At 38.3% G+C, this 18,801-nt stretch overlaps 1 protein-coding gene across 2 annotated transcripts in view; it reads left to right on the top strand.

Annotated features, from left to right (window-relative positions):
- smg7 (SMG7 nonsense mediated mRNA decay factor) overlaps positions 1-18,801 on the top strand; it is a 43,863-nt gene that overhangs the window by 18,895 nt on the left and 6,167 nt on the right. Inside the window, exons 13-19 of one of the 2 annotated variants that reach the window (XM_007258029.4) lie at positions 33-152; positions 1,188-1,605; positions 3,524-3,665; positions 3,791-4,179; positions 5,278-5,622; positions 7,403-7,552; positions 17,620-17,703. In XM_007258029.4, coding sequence (XP_007258091.3) covers positions 33-152; positions 1,188-1,605; positions 3,524-3,665; positions 3,791-4,179; positions 5,278-5,622; positions 7,403-7,552; positions 17,620-17,703 — 1,648 coding nt within the window. The remainder of the gene's footprint in view (positions 1-32; positions 153-1,187; positions 1,606-3,523; positions 3,666-3,790; positions 4,180-5,277; positions 5,623-7,402; positions 7,553-17,619; positions 17,704-18,801) is intronic. The other variant, XM_007258031.4, reaches the window with a different exon arrangement.

The following is an 18,801-nucleotide window of genomic DNA, read 5'->3' as shown; positions in this document are numbered from 1 at the left end:
TCTGACGTGAATCTAATTTGGTGATGTTCCAGGTTGCTGGACTTTTCCAAAGGGCACCAGGGCATTGCGGTAGACAAAGACAGCCTGATAGTGCATGCCCGACAGCAGAGACTCATCAACTTGGGCAAGTGGGTGGCAGACAACCAGCCTGGGTGAGTTCTTTGACTTTCTCTTTCTCTTTTGTTCAGTTGTTGTTGTGTCTCTTTCTGTCTTTCTGTTTCTCTTTTATTCAAATAATGTTGCCCTTGTGTACTGTAGAGCTGCACCAACATCACCAACTTTTCACACTATAAGGCGCACTAAATTATAAGGCACACTATTAATAAACATCTATTTTCTGGTCTATTTTCATTCATAAGTTGCACTGGATTATAAGATACATTATGTCAGACTACTAAGAAACAGTGTTGTCGCTGTGTTTTCATTCAGGTTGAGTAAAGCTAAGCAAATTAAGCAAAGCTGTAATTCTTAATAAAAAATTGTTGATGGATGTTAATCTACACAGATTTCTCTTCTGAAAATTGTTTATTTGGGTGAGCAAAGCGCTTCTGTTTATTTAGAGTAAGCTTAGATTTTCCAGTTTTCCGCTAAGGCTGGGTGCATCAGCATTAGCGTATAACCGCTAGCTCTAACGGGATGTAAATGCTGCTAGACAGCGCTAAACAGAGGAACCCTGAGTATTCACACGCAGGATACAGTCAGATATACTCGCCTCTAAACGACGAAAGAGCTAGCGCTGCAGTTTGCATCTAATACTAATACCGCTCCAACCTTTGAGCTGAAGACCTAAACTGAAACTCCTTAGTGCTGTACTTCAGCTGAGTGGCTTTACTGCTCCTTAGTACCGGACTGGTAGAATTCATACAAAAGATGCACAGAATTATAAGGCGCACTGCAGATTTTTTTTTTTTTTTAATTAAAAGATAGTTTGTTATTCTGGCACTTGCAGATAATAATAAATTAAATAGAGAAATATAAAACAGCGAAATAACAATGTTTGTTAATGCATAAAATAACGTTATATGTTAAGAATTGACAAGTCACCCCTACTGTAGTATATTGGCATGCTTTTCACATTAGGTGATTAAATAAAAAATGGATTACTCCAAATAATACAGAGCAAGTCAGCATCTTTTAGTAATAAACTATAACACTGCCCTGTTTAACAGCTGCTTCTGTATCCCTAGCCTGATCCAGAGCCGTATCAGTGATGGTCTGCTCCTGTTCCTCACGGATATCCCTGAGCTGGTGGTGGAGGAGCCACAAGAGAAGGACCCTCCAGTCCTGCAGGAGTCATCCAACGGTGAGCAGACCCCTCACGACGGCTCCTTGGGCCTCAAGTCAGTGCTGTCCATGGGGAAGAGCCAGAACAGCAGCCTCGATCCCGGAGAGAGGCCCGTGGTCACGTTCAAGGAGAACATCAAGCCCCGCGAGCAGAGCCGAGAGCAGGGCCGCAACCAGCACCAGAGGGACGGGGGGAAGGAGCGCAGCGGCTTCAACAAAGGCAATGGAACACCAGGGAAGATCGAGCAGAAGAAAGAGGGCAAGCGGAAGAGTGAAGCTAAGAAGAACAGCCACGAGAAGACGTCTGATACAGGAAAACAGGTTGGAGGATCTGCAGTCTTTTTAGAGCAGGGGTCCTCAGTTCCAGTCCTGAAGGGTCAGATCTATGTCTGAATGAATGTAGCAGTTCATTTTCAGGCTTAGTTTTAAAAGATTGAAGAGTTGAAAAGAATTAAAGAGGAGTTTCTTAGACGGGGATTATTTTTTAGACTATAAGGCACACCAGATTATAAGGCAAGCTATCAATAAAAGTGTTTTTTCTGGTCTCTTTCCATACATAAGGCGCATCGAATTATAAGAAGCACACTAGATTTTGGGGAATATTAAAGGATTTTAAAGGATTACGGCTTATAATGCAAAAAAAAATCTGTATATATATTGTTCTAATTTTATTCCATTTAGAAGGCCAATTGCCCAACCAATTCATTAGGACTCCCCCTATCATTATAAGACTGATGAATACAGGCTTTGTACGGTCATGAAACCCTGAGAATAGCACATGCCTCCTCCGATACATGTAGAGTCTGACTGCTGCTGATACAGCTCTGATACATCAGCTAACACACACATACACAGTGCCATCTACCCATCCTTAAATAGCAAGGCCAATTGTGCTCTCTTGGGTTTAAACCTGCAATCCTCAACTATAGTGACAGCAAGGACTTTGCATTGAAATTAAAATGTAGCCCACGGCTAGGTTTAATCCCTGTATGGGAAACCGGCCCTGAAAGTTATAGAGGAAACCCATACGTTTTTGGTTCTTTTCGAAGAATTACGTGGTTGAGATGTATATAAATGTGTTTTATTGTGATTTGATGTGACGTGATGCATTGTGAAAATGTATCCTGTGAAAACTTCCTACTAAATCTTTGTCCTTCTTTTACCTTTTTTACCTGAATGGTAGAAAAAAAAGTAAAAAAAAAAAGCATTAAAAAACATTTTTATTTATGAATATTTCATGTAATAAGCTTCTGCGAGGGAGAAGGCATTAAAAGGCATTGCAGTTCCTTCTCAGCAACAAACAATCCTGACTTAGAAAACCTTTTCAAAGTTTCCTCTAGTATGGAGCATTTGGCATGAAACCACTTCATGAATTAATAAGAACGTTAGAAAAATTAGCTAGAGTTCTTTAATTGTTAATTGTTTGTTTAATTTACCGTATTTTTCGCACTATGAGGCACACTTAAAATCCTTTAATGTTCCAAAAAAAACATCTGGTGCGTCTTATATATGAACTCCGCTAAAGTACAGGGTTATAAAGGAGTTTCAATTAAGTTCTCAAACACCAGGGCTGGAGCTGAATTAGCATTAGCCACTAAGTGCTAGCTCTTTTGCCGTTCAAAGGTGAGAATTATAGTTTTTTAGCCTTCTTCTAACCCCAGCTATCACTGCTGGAGCAGTATTAGCATTACTGGCTAACCGCGCTGAGTGCTAGCAGTTAGCTGCTAATGCTAATGCTCCAAGTTTTACTCACCCAATTAAGCTCTTTACTCACTCAAATAACCAGTTTTCAGGAGTGAAATCTGTGTATATTAACATCCATCGCTCGTCTGCCTTTGTTTATTATTTATTTATTTATTTTTGTTTAATTAGCTTAGCTTTACTTAACTTAGTTAACTAGCCCCCCCACCCTACAGCAGCGAGGCCTGCTGAACTAGAAGAAAAAAATGGCAACACCTCTGTTCCTTAATAGTGTCCCATAGAGCGCCTTTTAATCCTGTGCAATTTATAGTGCAAAAAAATACTGTAAATTTAAATGTAATGTACTAGTGTGATGCAATGGAACTTTTGTAGATGTTGTCAAATCTTCTACAACACATTTCTTTACAGAGAGAATAATTAGACTGATCAGCAAAGTAAAGTGTTTGTGTGAGAGAGTTCTATTTTACGTGCGAGTAGTATTGTGAGAATTCCTCATAAACGTATATTGTATATATTAATTGCTTTTTTTTGTGTTCAGGTAAAATCTCAGTCTGAAATGAGGAAGACTCCAGTATCTGAAGCGAGGAAGACTCCTGTCACACAGACTCAGACTACCTGCTCCTCCCAGTTCATCCCCATACATCACCCTGGAGCCTTTCCCCCTCTCCCCAGCAGACCTGGTATGTACACAGAAACATATACATAATTAATATTGTCTGCTTAATGCTATCACCTGATAAGATTCTGATCTGTTTCCAGTATCGTCCTGCAGTTAACTTTTTTTTTTATTCTTCTTTTATTTCAGGTTTTCCCCCACCAGCATATGTGATCCCTCCCCCTGTGGCGTTCCCCATGAACCCCGGCTTCACTTTCCCCGCAGGTGTGTCTGTCCCCACCCCTTTCCTACAACCCACCTCCCACCCACAGGCTGCCAGCCAGGTACCATCTGGGAAGCCCTCACACATTCCCTACAGCCAGCAGAGGCCCTCTGGCCCTGGGGCCCTCACCCAGGGTCCACCCCAGGCTCAGCCACAGCCTCAGCAGGCCCAGCCACCCCCACCGCAGCCTTCAAAACAAGCCTTGCAGCAGACTGTGCAGCTTCAGGTGCAGCAACAGCAGCAGCAGCAACAATCACCCACCAAGCAGAGCTCTCAGCTGGGGAAGAGCCCTCCACACCACACTGGCATGCAGCAGGTATTTCAGTCTCAGTGTCATATATATATATATATATATATATATATATATATATATATATATATATATATATATATATATATATATATATATATATATGAGAGAGAGAGACTTTCTTTTAAAAAAGTAATATAGACACATAATTGACAGCAAACAGCAAATAATAAATCTGATGGTCATATGCTGACTTTAAACTTACCCATGTTTACTGAAACAAAAGCTAGATCACATTTAAAGATATTAGAGTATTTGTTTTTCCACTGTAATGTAGGTTTTACACTGCAAAGGTTTGAAAACTTTGTTAATTATTCTGAAATATGGGTGGGTCATATGTCCTTAAAATAATACCATGACATTTCAGAATAATTTTGTCCTAACAATATTCTTGACGATATGAAAAAGCAACGCAAACTGTTTTATCAATTTTAGTAATATGCCACAGCAATAAAATAAATGTTAACAGTTTTTTTATTAGACCTGTATGATATAATCAACAATTCTTATCGTGAATATGGCATGATAATTTATAATATCAGGATACATTTATCACGATAACAATGATATTACGATACTATGCCATACTTTTGTCATATTCAATATATTGCAAGACAATTTTTTATAACACTTTACAGCATCTGTGTTACTGAAGAGGATAAAATACTCCGAAATAAACAAATATCAGGAATTATGGGTAAATTTATTGGTGTCAGTTTCGCAGAATTTAACAACCAATATTCTGCACAGCAGTTATTTAGTTTGAAGGTATTTAGAGTTCATATATTTAAATAAAAATATCAATATGTAATGCCACGTATTGATACTATGATGTATCGCAATATTGATATATTGTCCCGCCGCTATTCCTTACTAATGTAGAATAAAGGTTGTGCTCTTTCATGGAGCTCTTTAAAATATAACAGTGGATTGGTTTTCATGCCTGCCCAATTATTTAAGCCCATACTGGCACTGATTCACTTAAAAACAGATTTATATTCACAGTTTATTGTATGGGTCTTTTTAATAATAAAGGCCAGCTGATTTAGAGTTTTAACACTCTTATCTGTGTTTGTGACCATACCACCTGTGTTTTTATCTCAGCCTTACATGCCAGTGTCTGAGCAGGCTGGACAGATGTGGAGCCAGCACCAGGCTCAGCCCCCCATGCCCAAGATGCCCATGCCAGTAAAGCAGCCTTTCTTCATGCCTGCCCAGGACCCCATGAAGCTCTTTGAGCACTCCATGTCCTCGGCTGTGCCCATGCAGCCCCCTCAGCCTAGCATGGATAAGAAGATGAAGTTCCCCGAGGTGAAAATGCAGGATTTCTACTGGGAGCTGCCGTACCGCATGGGCGAGGGAAGAGGAGGCATGGACAGAATGGGGAAGCACCAGCCTGGAGTCTTCTGCCCGGACCAGGAGAATACACCTAGAGGTCCACCATACGAGGTTTGTCTTTTAGTTTTTGTAGTTTTGTGTTGCCTTACAAATAGTTGCAAATATAGAACTAGGATTTATCTATGGCACATTGTTCTCAGTTTCAAAGGGCGAAAATAACATATACGCATTATATAACTATAAGCAATAGAGTAATCCAGCTCAGAAGAACTTTTAGCATTGGGTCAATGTTGTCAGTGACATGTTTTTCATTAACCAAATGCATATATGTTGGGCACAACACTTTTTTTATTGTTTATTTAAGTTAGCAACTCGGAATTTATGATTACACACTCAGCAAAACAAAACATAGCTTGCTCTTACAGCCTTCAACACTGAGACCAGGCACTTAACTATTATATAACTTATATAAAGCTTTAGAGAAGGCAGCCTGTGGAAAATGACTACACACTTATGGTGAGTGAGAGGTGGGAGGACACGCCCAATATGCAAATAGCGTGACCAACATCAGGTGAAGATCTCTGCAGAACTGCTAATTAGACCTGTGTTCTTAAGAGTATATAACTATTGACAAGTAGTTAATAAAACAAAATTGCCTTGATCATTTAGTTGGCCAACTTAAAATAAAGACTTAATAAAGATTAGTTGAGGCAATACGTTTTCTGTAGTTTACAGTGCAGTTCAATATTTTTTGTTAAGCGAACATAATCATATTACAGAGAACAATTTAATTGTATTTATGATTTTTTTTTTTACAGTTTACTAAATCAATCTGTCAATAACTATTAGTGAAAAAAATGTCTCACAATTAGCATTGCAGCTGACCTACTCTAATCCTTCTGTTAGATTCACACCTGTAAACCTTAATCTAAACTGAATTAAAGAAAAGTTTAATTTTAAATTTCAAGATAGGAGTCCTATGGCAAGATATTATTTCTGACTAGATAAGTGACTGACAAATAATAAGACATCAAGTTTTATATCTAAATTGTGTTAACATTAACATCTAAAGTTAAGTCCAGTTGTAAAATGACCTCACTACTAAATATTCCACAGTCAGTGGAACTGTCAGTGATATTATAACACAGTGAAAGCGACTGGGAATGATAAAAAAAAAAGGTCAGTGTAAAATAACAGTGAGAGTGAGGTCAGTTTATGCACAGAGGAAACAACTTTCTACCGAGTCACCAGATCACTACACACCTCCAAACTTCATGTAGCTTCAGATTAGCTCAAGAACAGTAGAGTTTAAAGATTTAGAGCTTTATGGAATATGTTTCCATGTCTAAACAGCTCCATTTAAACCTTACATCACCAAGCACAATGCAGGTGAATGGATACCTTTGACAATATAGTGTATTGTGTCAAGTGCAGTAGCAGGCCTAAAGAACAAATGCATGCTTTGCACTTTTTTTTCCTTCTCTTTTCTTTCCAAACTGTCTCTGTGGGGGTGTAATATTTTCTGGAATGGGGTTTAGATGTACTATTAATTCAGTCTTGTTCGTGGCTGTGGGACATGCTCCTCTTTGATGCTTTTATTCCTTTGATTTGTGCAGATTAAAGGACACTGTCTCTCTGCCCACTGATTTACATTTCATGTAACTTGGAAAGCATACATAGTTTCTCTCTATCTATTGCGGTGTTGATTTGAGCCCGGTGTAGATGGTGTTCAGCATCTGCTGCTTTTCTCTCTTAGGGAGAGAGATCTTTGCTTCAGGCACTCTCTTTTCTTACAGGCCTGTGTTTTTTTTCTCTTTCTTTCCTGTCTGTCTGTCTGTCTGTCTCTCTCTTCTCTCCCCTTCCTTCCCTTTTGTGCTTCGTTTCCTATTAGGACAACAAGAGCTCTCCTCTTCTTCCTCCAGACCTGTTAAAAACTCTGGCAGACTTTGAGGAGGAGGAGGAGCTGGTCTTTACTAAGCCTCATGATTTCTACCAGGCCTTGGCCGGCCCTCTTAACTCTGCTCCTGGAAGGAACATGTTTGTATGTAGCTTTCCCTCCTATCATGTCAGGCAGGGCATTCCTAATCTGTTTTCTTTTGTTTTCTTGGTTTCTTTATTTCCTGATTCTTTTGTTTGTGATGTAATTGTTAATTTTAATCTAGCCAAACATTTTTAATTCAGTGTTTTTTAAACACATCACATATTCCAAAGCACAGCAGTTATTTGTTATAATTGCTGCTAGGGCTGCATGATATATAATTGATATAAAATTGTGATCAAAATGTGGAATGTGCAGTAATCACAATGCAGGACCTGCAAAGTCTAGTTAAATGTACAATGTTCTTGTTTTCCATGATGTATACACTAGAGCAGGGGTGTCCAAACCATTTTACTTAACTTACTATCTTCCTCTTTGACAGTGTTGTGTAAACTAAAGTTTTTCAAATTGATGTTTCATTTCATGATGTCTCTCAATATTAAACTCCTTAATTATGGCAACTTTTAGACTCTTTGGACCGTTTTTCGTCGCTAGAAATGCGCACCCTCTCCGCTTTTAGACTATTTGGCCTGTTTTTTCTGCGCTAGAAATGCACACCCTCTCCGCTTTTAGACTCTTTGGCCTGTTTTCTGAGCTAGAAATGCGCACTCTCTCCTCTTTTTAGTCTCTTTTGCCCCGTTTTTCTGCGCTAGAAATGCGACTCTCTCCGCTTTTAGACTCTTTGGCTTGTTTTTTTTTTTTTTTTGCGCTAGAAATGTGCACTCTGTCCGCTTTTAGACTCTTTGGCCTGTTTTCTGCTCTAGAAATGCGCACCCTCTCCGCTTTTAGACCCTTTGGCCTGTTTTCTGCGCTAGAAATGCGCACCCTCTCCGCTTTTAGACTATTTGGCCTGTTTTTTCTGCGCTAGAAATGCACACCCTCTCCGCTTTTAGACTCTTTGGCCTGTTTTCTGAGCTAGAAATGCGCACTCTCCACTTTTTAGTCTCTTTTGCCCCGTTTGTCTGCGCTAGAAATGCGACTCTCTCCGCTTTTAGACTCTTTGGCCCGTTTTTTTTTTTTTGCGCTAGAAATGCGCAGCCTCTCCGCTTTTAGACTCTTTGGTCCGTTTTTTTGCACTAGAAATGTGCACCCTCTCCGCTTTTAGACTCTTTGGCCCGTTTTTCTGCGCTAGAAATGCACACCCTCTCCGCTTTTAGACTCTTTGCCCGTTTCTGACACCTAGCGTTCAAACTTTGAATCTCCCATTATAAAAACCTGCTTAACAGCGGGCCAACTTTCATTCTATTTCTAATATACCTAGTAGTTTGGACACCCCTGCACTAAAGGCAGGTTATATCTGACAAATCGTTTATTTTACTCAATCATTGGATAAAAATAGTGCATTATTAGCAGTAAAAGAGAAATCTGGTGTGAACTTTTGTGGAATAGCACACCTCCACTCACCTCCATACATCTTTTAGTTAAAGCTCTCAACAGGCTTACATTGCTAGTAATAGGGGCATAGCCTTGCCCATGTGAAAAAATAACCATTTTTATACCATTAACAAACTCAAAGTAGCTCCACACTTCATTATATATTATATATAATGAATGTTATTATATCTATATATCTATATTACAGTATATATTGTATCTCTCTAATACCTATGAATATTATAAAGATCTTTTCAGCAACAGCTGAACTTCTTGCGTTTCCACTGAATTAATTTTGCAATCTGTTCTCCTATTCTGACTATTTGTTTATTCTCGTCAGTCGAATTATCATGACTTAATTTCGAGCTAGGCATCACGGAAGAACTAGCTGAAGGTACTCTGAGCATAAACAGTGTTTTTAGTAAACTATCTGTGCTCTTTTAAAGTTCTCAGTGCCACGTTTTAAATGTCAGGGCTCTCTGAATCCTACCAATGAGCGTTGAGCTTGTTAATGGTGTTACAATAGTGATTTTTTTTTTTTTTTTTTTTTGCATGGATAGCACTATGCCCCTATCATTTGCTTTATAAGCCAGGGAGCATCAGCTAAAAGCTGTGTATTTCAAAATGCTGGGGATGAATGGAGGTGGCCTTTTTGACAAAGGTTTGTACTCAATATCAATGTTTTACTACACCACAAGTCCATTTCACACCAGATTTCTCCTTTAAGTGTTAATAATTGATTTTTGGGCAGAATTCCTGTACTTTTTAATATTGCAATGTCAGTTATTCCAGTATTATGCAGCCCTAATTAGGGCCCGAGCACCGAAGGCGCAGGCGAAGCCTGCACCGGAGGTGCAAAGCCCTATTGTTTTTGGTCCGTTTATTATTATTATTAGGGCCCGAGCACCGAAGGCGCAGGCGAAGCCTGCACCGGAGGTGCAAAGCCCTATTGTTTTTGGTCCGTTTATTATTATTATTATTATTATTCTGCCTCTTTGCGTCCATTTTTGAGGCATTTCCGATACTCGAAAACTCACGCATTTTGGCACAGACCTCAAGCTCGGCGAAAATTTTAAAGTTCCATAGAGGCTGGACTTTGGCGTTGTTCAGGAGCTCTATAGCGCCCCCAAACGTCGGCAGTGGCCGGGATGAAGTTTGTCCAACGTGCACCAACTTTGGTACGCTCATTGACCTCCTCATAAACAACAAGAATCACTAGGTTTTATTTGACTCCGCCCAACAGGAAGTCGGCCATTTTGACAGGAAGTTGCAAAATAAAAAGTTTCCCGCTGGGTTTCGGAGTGGTTAGGATGTTTGAAAACTCCTAAAATTTTACAGAGCTATTTGGCTTAGGCCATACTTTGACCGTAAGTTGGAATTTCGTAAATTCGTCTTTCATCAGCTCTCTAGCGCCACCTATTTTATATCATATTTATGAAAAGCTCTCAGCCTCTTGATGGTTGGCAGATTCAATAAGTCTTTGAAATGATTTAGGAATATTTTGTCGTTTTTCTCATGTGTAGCTTGAGGACTCTACAGCGCCCCCTATTTTGTTTAGGCCATTAAATTAGCTGTAGCTGTCTCAAAATTTCTCCAATATTCTCGATTTTTGGCAACAACATAGAAACTATCATCCCGCACATATTACCCTTAGGCTTGTACTAGCTCCGCCCAACAGGAAGTCGGCCATTTTGAAATTTGTGGAATTTTTTCACATTTTTCACGAACTCATTCAAACTCCTCCTAGAGTCTTTGTCATATTACCTCTAAATTTGGTGTGGATAGGCTCCAGACATACATGGTGATAAATTGCGAAGGAATAGTCGATAGCTGAAACGATGACGTAATGGCGGACAATTAATTTAATGGAGACGCAACACTAGACCAAAGTGAAACCATGACACGGTCATAAAACAGATGATTGAAAAATCATGAAACTTGGTAAAAACACAAGAGACATCATAAGACACGTTTTTAGTATTGGAATGATTGACTCCGCCCAACAGGAAGTCGGCCATTTTGAAATATGTGCATTTTACACACATTTTTTGCATACTTTGTCGAACTCCTCCTAGGGAATTTGTTGAATACTCTTGATATTTGTCAGTAATAAACTACTAACACACTTGATGATAAATTGCGAAGGAATAGTCGATATCTTAAACGAGGATGAAATGGCGGACAGTTGAATTGCTTGAGATGCCCCGTTAAAACAGGAAGTGAATACATTCTGGTGTTAGTAGGTGTTTGAGGAGGTTAAAAAGGTTAAAAACTCTCAAAAATTTACAGGCCAGCTTGATTTAAGCAGTACTTTGATCTGAAATTAAAATTTCATATATACGTATTTCATTGGCTCTATAGCGCCACCTAGGTTTCAATGCATATTTGACATTACGGGAATGCTCAAAACCTCTTGAAAATTGACAGATTGCATAAGACCTAAAAACACTTTACAAATATTTTGACAATTTTTTCATGTATAGCTAGCAGACTCTACAGCGCCCCCTAATTCGTTTGTTTAATAAATTAGCTGTGGATGTGTCAAAATTTGTCTAATCTTCTCAAATTTTGGTAGGATCGTAGATAGTATGACCCTGCACATATTTGCAATTGGCTTGTATTAGCTCCGCCCAACAGGAAGTCGGCCATATTGGAATTTGTAATATTTTTACAAATTTTTCACAAACTAATTTAAACTGCTCCTAAAGTCTTTGTCAGATTACCTCTTATTTCGCTGTAAATGAACAACAGACATATTTGATGATAATTGCCAAAGGATTAGTTGATCAGTAAAACGGTGACCCAATGGCGAGCAATTGAGTCACTAGAGACGCAACACTAAACCAAAGTGAAACCATGACATGGTCAGAAAACAGATTATTGAAAATTCATGAAACTTGGCAAAAACACAAAAGACATCATTACACACATTTTCAGCATTGGTAGGACTGACTCCGCCCAACAGGAAGTCGGCCATTTTGAAATATCTGCATTTTACACACATTTTTTGTGTACATTGTCAAACTACTCCTAGCAAATTTGATGAATTGTCTTGGTATTTGGTAAAAATAAACATTGAACATATCTGATGATAAATTGTGAAGGAATAGTCGATATCTCAAACGAGGACGAAATGGCAGATGGTTGAATTTTTGAGATCCCACATCAAAACAGGAGGTGAAAACCTAGGTAATGCCAGGTGTTTTGAGGAGGTTATAACGGAGAAAAACTCACAAAATTTGACCAGCCTGCTTATCTAAGGCTGTTGTTTGATGTAGAATTAGAATTTCAAATACATGTATTTTAACAGCGCCATAGCGCCACCTGTATTTTAAATGGATATTTCACATGTTTAACAGGATAGAAAACTCTTGAAAATTGGCACACCCAATAAGACCTCAAAATGTCTTTTACCGGTTTCTCGGTTTGGCCCGGTACGATTTGCGCTGTTGTGCGAGGGCCCTACGTCCCCCTGTGACAGGGGGACAACTCGTTATTATTATTATTATTATTATTATTATTCTGCCTCTTTGCGTCCATTTTTGAGGCATTTCCGATACTCGAAAACTCACGCATTTTGGCACAGGCCTCAAGCTCGGCGAAAATTTTAAAGTTCCATAGAGGCTGGACTTAGGCGTGGTTCAGGAGCTCTATAGCGCCCCCAAACGTAGGCAGTGGCCGGGATGAAGTTTGTCCAATGTACACCAACTTTGGTACGCTCATTGACCTCCTCATAAACAACAAGAATCACTAGGTTTTATTTGACTCCGCCCAACAGGAAGTCGGCCATTTTGACAGGAAGTTGCAAAATAAAAAGTTTCCCGCTGGGTTTCGGAGGGGTTAAGATGTTTGAAAACTCCTAAAATTTTACAGAGCTATTTAGCTTAGGCCAAACTTTGACCTTCAGTTGGAATTTCGTAAATTCGTGTTTCATCAGCTCTCTAGCGCCACCTATTTTATAGCACATTTATAAAAAGCTCTCAGCCTCTTGATAATTGGCAGATTCAATAAGTCTTTGAAATGATTTAGAAATATTTTGCCGTTTTTCTCATGTGTAGCTAGATGACTCTACAGCGCCCCCTATTTTATTTAGGCCATTAAATTAGCTGTAGCTGTCTCAAAATTTCTCCAATATTCTAGATTTTTGGCAACAACATAGAGAGTATCATCCCGCACATATTACCCATTGGCTGGTATTAGCTCCGCCCAACAGGAAGTCGGCCATTTTGAAATTTGTGGAATTTTTACACATTTTTCACGAACTCATTCAAACTCCTCCTAGAGTCTTTGTCAGATTATCTCTAAATTGGGCGTGGGTAGGCTCCAGACATACGTGGTGATAAATTGCGAAGGAATAGTCGATAGCTGAAACGATGACGTAATGGCAGGCAATTAATTTAATGGAGAAGCAACACTAAACAAAAGTGAAACCATGACACGGTCATAACACAGATGATTGAAAATTCATGAAACTTGGCAAAAACACAAGAGACATCATAAGACACGTTTTTAGTATTGGTAAGACTGACTCCGCCCAACAGGAAGTCGGCCATTTTGAAAAAAGTGTGTTTTACACACATTTTTTGCATACTTTGTCGAACTCCTCCTAGGGAATTTGTTGAATACTCTTGATATTTGTCTGTAATAAACTGCTAACATACTTGATTGTAAATTGCGAAGGAATAGTCGATATCTTAAACGAGGACAAAATGGCGGACAGTTGAATTGCTTGAGATGCCCCGTTAAAACAGGAAGTGAATACATTCTGGTGTTAGTAGGTGTTTGAGGAGGTTAAAAAGGTTGAAAACTCTCGAAAATTTACAGGCCTGCTTGAATTAAGCAGTACTTTCATCTGAAATTAAAATTTCTTGTATACGTATTTCATTGGCTCTATAGCGCCACCTAGGTTTCAATGCATATTTGACATTACGGGAATGCTCAAAACCTCTTGAAAATTGACAGATTGCATAAGACCTAAAAACACTTTACAAATATGTTGACAATTTTTTCATGTATAGCTAGCAGACTCTACAGCGCCCCCTAATTCGTTTGTTTAATAAATTAGCTGTGGATGTGTCAAAATTTGTCTAATCTTCTCAAATTTTGGTAGGATCGTAGATAGTATGACCCTGCACATATTTGCAATTGGCTTGTATTAGCTCCGCCCAACAGGAAGTCGGCCATATTGGAATTTGTAATATTTTTACAAATTTTTCACAAACTAATTTAAACTGCTCCTAAAGTCTTTGTCAGATTACCTCTTATTTCGCTGTAAATGAACAACAGACATATTTGATGATAATTGCCAAAGGATTAGTTGATCGGTAAAACGGTGACCCAATGGCGAGCAATTGAGTCACTAGAGACGCAACACTAAACCAAAGTGAAACCATGACATGGTCAGAAAACAGATTATTGAAAATTCATGAAACTTGGCAAAAACACAAAAGACATCATTACACACATTTTCAGCATTGGTAGGACTGACTCCGCCCAACAGGAAGTCGGCCATTTTGAAATATCTGCATTTTACACACATTTTTTGTGTACATTGTCAAACTACTCCTAGCAAATTTGATGAATTCTCTTGGTATTTGGTAAAAATAAACATTGAACATATCTGATGATAAATTGTGAAGGAATAGTCGATATCTCAAACGAGGACGAAATGGCAGATGGTTGAATTTTTGAGATCCCACATCAAAACAGGAGGTGAAAACCTAGGTAATGCCAGGTGTTTTGAGGAGGTTATAACGGAGAAAACTCACAAAATTTGACCAGCCTGCTTATCTAAGGCTGTGGTTTGATGTAGAATTAGAATTTCAAATACATGTATTTTAACAGCGCCATAGCGCCACCTGTATTTTAAATGGATATTTCACATGTTTAACAGGATAGAAAACTCTTGAAAATTGGCACACTCAATAAGACCTCAAAATTAGTTTTACCGGCTTCTCGGTTTGGCCCGGTACGATTTGCGCTGTTGTGCGAGGGCCCTACGTCCCCCTGTGACAGGGGGACAACTCGTTATTATTATTATTATTATTATTATTATTATTATTATTCTGCCTCTTTGCGTCCATTTTTGAGGCATTTCCGATACTCGAAAACTCACGCATTTTGGCACAGACCTCAAGCTCGGCGAAAATTTTAAAGTTCCATAGAGGCTGGACTTAGGCGTGGTTCAGGAGCTCTATAGCGCCCCCAAACGTAGGCAGTGGCTGGGATGAAGTTTGTCCAATGTACACCAACTTTGGTACGCTCATTGACCTCCTCATAAAGAACAAGGATCAATTTGATTTATTTGACTCTGCCCAACAGGAAGTCGGCCATTTTGACAGGAAGTTGCAAAATAAAAAGTTTCCCGCTGGGTTTCGGAGGGGTTAAGATGTTTGAAAACTCCTAAAATTTTACAGAGCTATTTAGCTTAGGCCAAACTTTGACCTTCAGTTGGAATTTCGTAAATTCGTGTTTCATCAGCTCTCTAGCGCCACCTATTTTATATCACATTTATAAAAAGCTCTCAGCCTCTTGATAATTGGCAGATTCAATAAGTCTTTGAAATGATTTAGAAATATTTTGTCGTTTTTCTCATGTATAGCTAGATGACTCTACAGCGCCCCCTATTTTATTTAGGCCATTAAATTAGCTGTAGCTGTCTCAAAATTTCTCCAATATTCTCGATTTTTGGCAACAACATAGAGAGTATCATCCCGCACATATTACCCATTGGCTGGTATTAGCTCCGCCCAACAGGAAGTCGGCCATTTTGAAATTTGTGGAATTTTTACACATTTTTCACGAACTCATTCAAACTCCTCCTAGAGTCTTTGTCAGATTATCTCTAAAATGGGCATGGGTAGGCTCCAGACATACGTGGTGATAAATTGCGAAGGAATAGTCGATAGCTGAAACGATGACGTAATGGCAGGCAATTAATTTAATGGAGAAGCAACACTAAACAAAAGTGAAACCATGACACGGTTATAAAACAGATTATTGAAAATTCATGAAACTTGGCAAAAACACAAGAGACATCATAAGACACGTTTTTAGTATTGGTAAGACTGACTCCGCCCAACAGGAAGTCAGCCATTTTGAAAAAAGTGTGTTTTACACACATTTTTTGCATACTTTGTCGAACTCTTCCTAGGGAATTTGTTGAATACTCTTGATATTTGTCTGTAATAAACTGCTAACATACCTGATTGTAAATTGCGAAGGAATAGTCGATATCTTAAACGAGGACGAAATGGCGGACAGTTGAATTGCTTGAGATGCCCCATTAAAACAGGAAGTGAATACATTCTGGTGTTAGTAGGTGTTTGAGGAGGTTAAAAAGGTTGAAAACTCTCGAAAATTTACAGGCCTGCTTGAATTAAGCAGTACTTTCATCTGAAATTAAAATTTCATATATACGTATTTCATTGGCTCTATAGCGCCACCTAGGTTTCAATGCATATTTGACATTACGGGAATGCTCAAAACCTCTTGAAAATTGACAGATTGCATAAGACCTAAAAACACTTTACAAATATTTTGACAATTTTTTCATGTATAGCTAGCAGACTCTACAGCGCCCCCTAATTCGTTTGTTTAATAAATTAGCTGTGGATGTGTCAAAATTTGTCTAATCTTCTCAAATTTTGGTAGGATCGTAGATAGTATGACCCTGCACATATTTGCAATTGGCTTGTATTAGCTCCGCCCAACAGGAAGTCGGCCATATTGGAATTTGTAATATTTTTACACATTTTTCACAAACTAATTTAAACTGCTCCTAAAGTCTTTGTCAGATTACCTCTTATTTCGCTGTAAATGAACAACAGACATATTTGATGATAATTGCCAAAGGATTGGTTGATCGGTAAAACGGTGACCCAATGGCAAGCAATTGAGTGACTAGAGACGCAACACTAAACCAAAGTGAAACCATGACATGGTCAGAAAACAGATTATTGAAAATTCATGAAACTTGGCAAAAACACAAAAGACATCATTACACACATTTTCAGCATTGGTAGGACTGACTCCGCCCAACAGGTAGTCGGCCATTTTGAAATATCTGCATTTTACACACATTTTTTGTGTACATTGTCAAACTACTCCTAGCAAATTTGATGAATTCTCTTGGTATTTGGTAAAAATAAACATTGAACATATCTGATGATAAATTGTGAAGGAATAGTCGATATCTCAAACGAGGACGAAATGGCAGATGGTTGAATTTTTGAGATCCCACATCAAAACAGGAGGTGAAAACCTAGGTAATGCCAGGTGTTTTGAGGAGGTTATAACGGAGAAAAACTCACAAAATTTGACCAGCCTGCTTATCTAAGGCTGTTGTTTGATGTAGAATTAGAATTTCAAATACATGTATTTTAACAGCGCCATAGCGCCACCTGTATTTTAAATGGATATTTCACATGTTTAACAGGATAGAAAACTCTTGAAAATTGGCACACTCAATAAGACCTCAAAATTACTTTTACCGGTTTCTCGGTTTGGCCCGGTACGATTTGCGCTGTTGTGCGAGGGCCCTACGTCCCCCTGTGACAGGGGGACAACTCGTTGCTACTGTACCCGAATCAGGGTTCAGTAAATTATACTAGGATTTGCATTTCTATTTAATCAGTATGTTAGATTAAATACTGCAGCAAGTGTAAGCAGTCTCTAATTCCCCTTTTTCCCCCCAGTTACCAAACCAGTCTAGACTGGACAGTGGGCCCGAGGTGATGAGCCAGTCCTCTCTGCTGCATCGCCCTGTCTTTCCTGTCCAGGTAATCCAGTGCATTAAATCATTCACTCAAACAAATGTAGCTGCAGACATGTACCTCTAGGTGGCAGCATTATCTAAAAAAAATGCGTCAGAAAGTGTTGATTTCTGCAGAGTGGCAGTTCTGATTTCACATGCTCTTGAATCAGGTTTATTTAGCTGGTCCTCAGTGTAAGGTAAAGTAGTTTATAATTGATTATTTTTTTCATGCTGAAAAACCTGCTTGAATTAAGCTAAAAAAATGTTTAACCTATTTATCGTGTTATGTAGTGGTGGGTGATATGGCCATGAAATAATGTATAATTCTTGATTCCAGTTTAGATTTTTAGTTCTTGTTTGTTTTTTGTTTTTTTTTTTGTGTTGTTTTTTAGAATAGTAAGCAGCCTCCTTCAACCTTACATGCTGCTTTTATATTAAACACAGTGTAAATATAACCTCTTTATATTTCAGTTTAGAAAAAGTTTAAAATATTAAAATCACTGCCACATAGGACTTGTTTACAGGTTTCAGACAGAAGCACATTTATATCTGCTGAGATTCCCTCTGGTAGCATCTATGTGATGTACAATCTTGATTATCCCATTTTAAAAAAAAATCACAATTAAACAGTATTTCTATTAATAAATTAATAACAATCCAGTTATAATTTCAGGGTAATTTTGCATAGCAGTATTCTTAGTGATGTGAGAAAGTCTCTTAGTATAAATAAAATTTCACACATTCAGTAATAAAAAACTTTTTTTTTTAAAACAATAATTTAGCAAGAATCTGACTTTGTATAAAATAATAATAGTGTAACAAAATTTTACAAATTAAAAAAAAAAGTATCATAACATAAATTGACCACAAATCCAAAGCGCAGCACAATAAAACTTGTAGGAAAAACTTGGAATCGAATGTTTGAATCGAATTCAGATTATTATAACGGTATCAAATTTTTTTACATAATACCCATGCCTATACATGTATTAAGGCTGTGACTAGTAAAATTGAGCAGATTGGCAGTTCCTGCTGCATTTAACATTCTTCACCAAATGACTGAAACATTATTCCCTTATCCTGATGTGTTCCTACTTGTCATAAATGTATGTTTTCCTACCTT

This window comes from Astyanax mexicanus, chromosome 8 (genome assembly GCF_023375975.1).
Source record: "Astyanax mexicanus isolate ESR-SI-001 chromosome 8, AstMex3_surface, whole genome shotgun sequence".
Classification (NCBI taxonomy): Eukaryota; Metazoa; Chordata; class Actinopteri; order Characiformes; family Acestrorhamphidae; genus Astyanax; species Astyanax mexicanus.
This window is presented reverse-complemented; position numbering and strand designations above follow the sequence as displayed.